The 1,569-nt window shown below is 34.4% G+C and overlaps 1 protein-coding gene across 1 annotated transcript in view; it reads left to right on the forward strand.

Moving 5' to 3' along the window:
* Window positions 1–1,569, forward strand: part of LOC107748878 (UNC93-like protein MFSD11) — a 12,479-nt gene that overhangs the window by 8,466 nt on the left and 2,444 nt on the right. The window contains exons 9-11 of the mRNA XM_016563867.1: window positions 274–399; window positions 483–657; window positions 773–908. Of these exons, the coding sequence (XP_016419353.1) occupies window positions 274–399; window positions 483–657; window positions 773–908 (437 nt within the window). The remainder of the gene's footprint in view (window positions 1–273; window positions 400–482; window positions 658–772; window positions 909–1,569) is intronic.

Below are 1,569 nucleotides of genomic sequence, written 5' to 3' on the forward strand. Positions count from 1 at the left end.
TGTTTTTTTAAGTTATTTTTTTTTACAAGAATTGTTAAGTGTCTTTTCTTTTGGTTTGTGTCCATCAAGTACCACATAAATAAAAAAAAGTATATTTTTGCAAAGCATGTAATTCACTGGATTATCCAAATGTAAACATTACTACATGGATCAAAAAACTATATTGTGATATACTGTATATAGCATTATAGTGACATGAACATATTATGAACATGAAAATTTTAATCGATCTGAACTGTAATGTTGAGACAATGTGGTTGCCTGTCTGTCCAGGTCTCGAGCTCACCTTTTACAGTGGGGTGTATGGGACATGTTTAGGGGCCATGACTCAATTTGGACATGACGCCAAGGGTCTTATCGGCCTCTCTGGAATTTTGATTGGTGTTGGTGAAATACTTGGTAAGTCAGTGCATTACAACCATTGTGCTTAAGTTCTCTGTGAACATGGCAAATGTAATAAACTGTTCTCTCTGCTTAACTAGGAGGAGGAGTATTTGGGATTCTGGATAAGTGTAATCGTTTCGGCAGAAACCCGGTGGTGTTTTTGGGGCTGTTTACCCATATTGTGGCATTCTACCTCATCTTCCTCAACATAGCCAGTGATGCTCCCGTGGCCCCAGAGGAAGGCACACAAATGCAGGCTTTTATCCAACCCAGGTAAGATACAACAGTTACAGTACTGGACTTTCCAACAAGGATGAGCATTGAGAATAGAGTCATACATAAAGATGCTCTAGCTGTATATTAACCCTTTTCTGGCTTGTTCTGTCAGTGTGACTGTGGCACTGATATGCAGTTTCCTGCTGGGTCTGGGTGATAGTTGTTTCAACACTCAGCTCATCAGCATTGTGGGCTTCTTGTTCCGGGACGACAGTGCCTCAGCATTTGCTGTCTTTAAATTTGTACAGGTTTGAACCTTCCTTTTGTTAAAGTGTTTTAATTGTTATCATCAGAAGTCATTACATTTTTTGATTTAAAAATCCTATGGAAACATGGCTTCATGAAACATGGCTTCACGGAGTCATATTTCACCCAAATATATATATATATATATATATATATAAACGTAATAAGTAACTTAGATTTTGCTTTAAAAAAGTAAATTTTTGCATTATGAAATGTTTTTAAAAAAGTTGCATGATACTTTCTTTTTTTTCCCCATTTCCATTTGTCTTAATTAGGTTTTTAACAGTATTTTTTAAAAATCAGAATACATTTTAAATTAATGGCACAATACATATTCAATATGTCTTTGCAGATATATATTGTCTAAAATATATTTTGTGGCATGAACATAATGGTCCTAAAAAGAACCCTATAGAGATTATTGGCACCTTAAGCTAATTTTAAGAAGTTTCTTTCTTTCCTTTTTGATTTTGGGGTGATCATTTGTTCATGTTGTTGGGGTTTTATGAGATTCACCCATTTACTTGAAAACATTTGAGAAAAATGTATTAAATATATTTTGGGGGGAAAAAAAATTATAGTAAATCTATATTCTTTGCAGGAATATATTTGTATTTGACAGTTTCACCTTGTCCTAAGTGGTCACCCCTCATGTAAATAAGA

This window comes from Sinocyclocheilus rhinocerous, unplaced genomic scaffold (genome assembly GCF_001515625.1).
Source record: "Sinocyclocheilus rhinocerous isolate Xijiao unplaced genomic scaffold, SAMN03320098_v1.1 scaffold350, whole genome shotgun sequence".
Classification (NCBI taxonomy): domain Eukaryota; kingdom Metazoa; phylum Chordata; class Actinopteri; order Cypriniformes; family Cyprinidae; genus Sinocyclocheilus; species Sinocyclocheilus rhinocerous.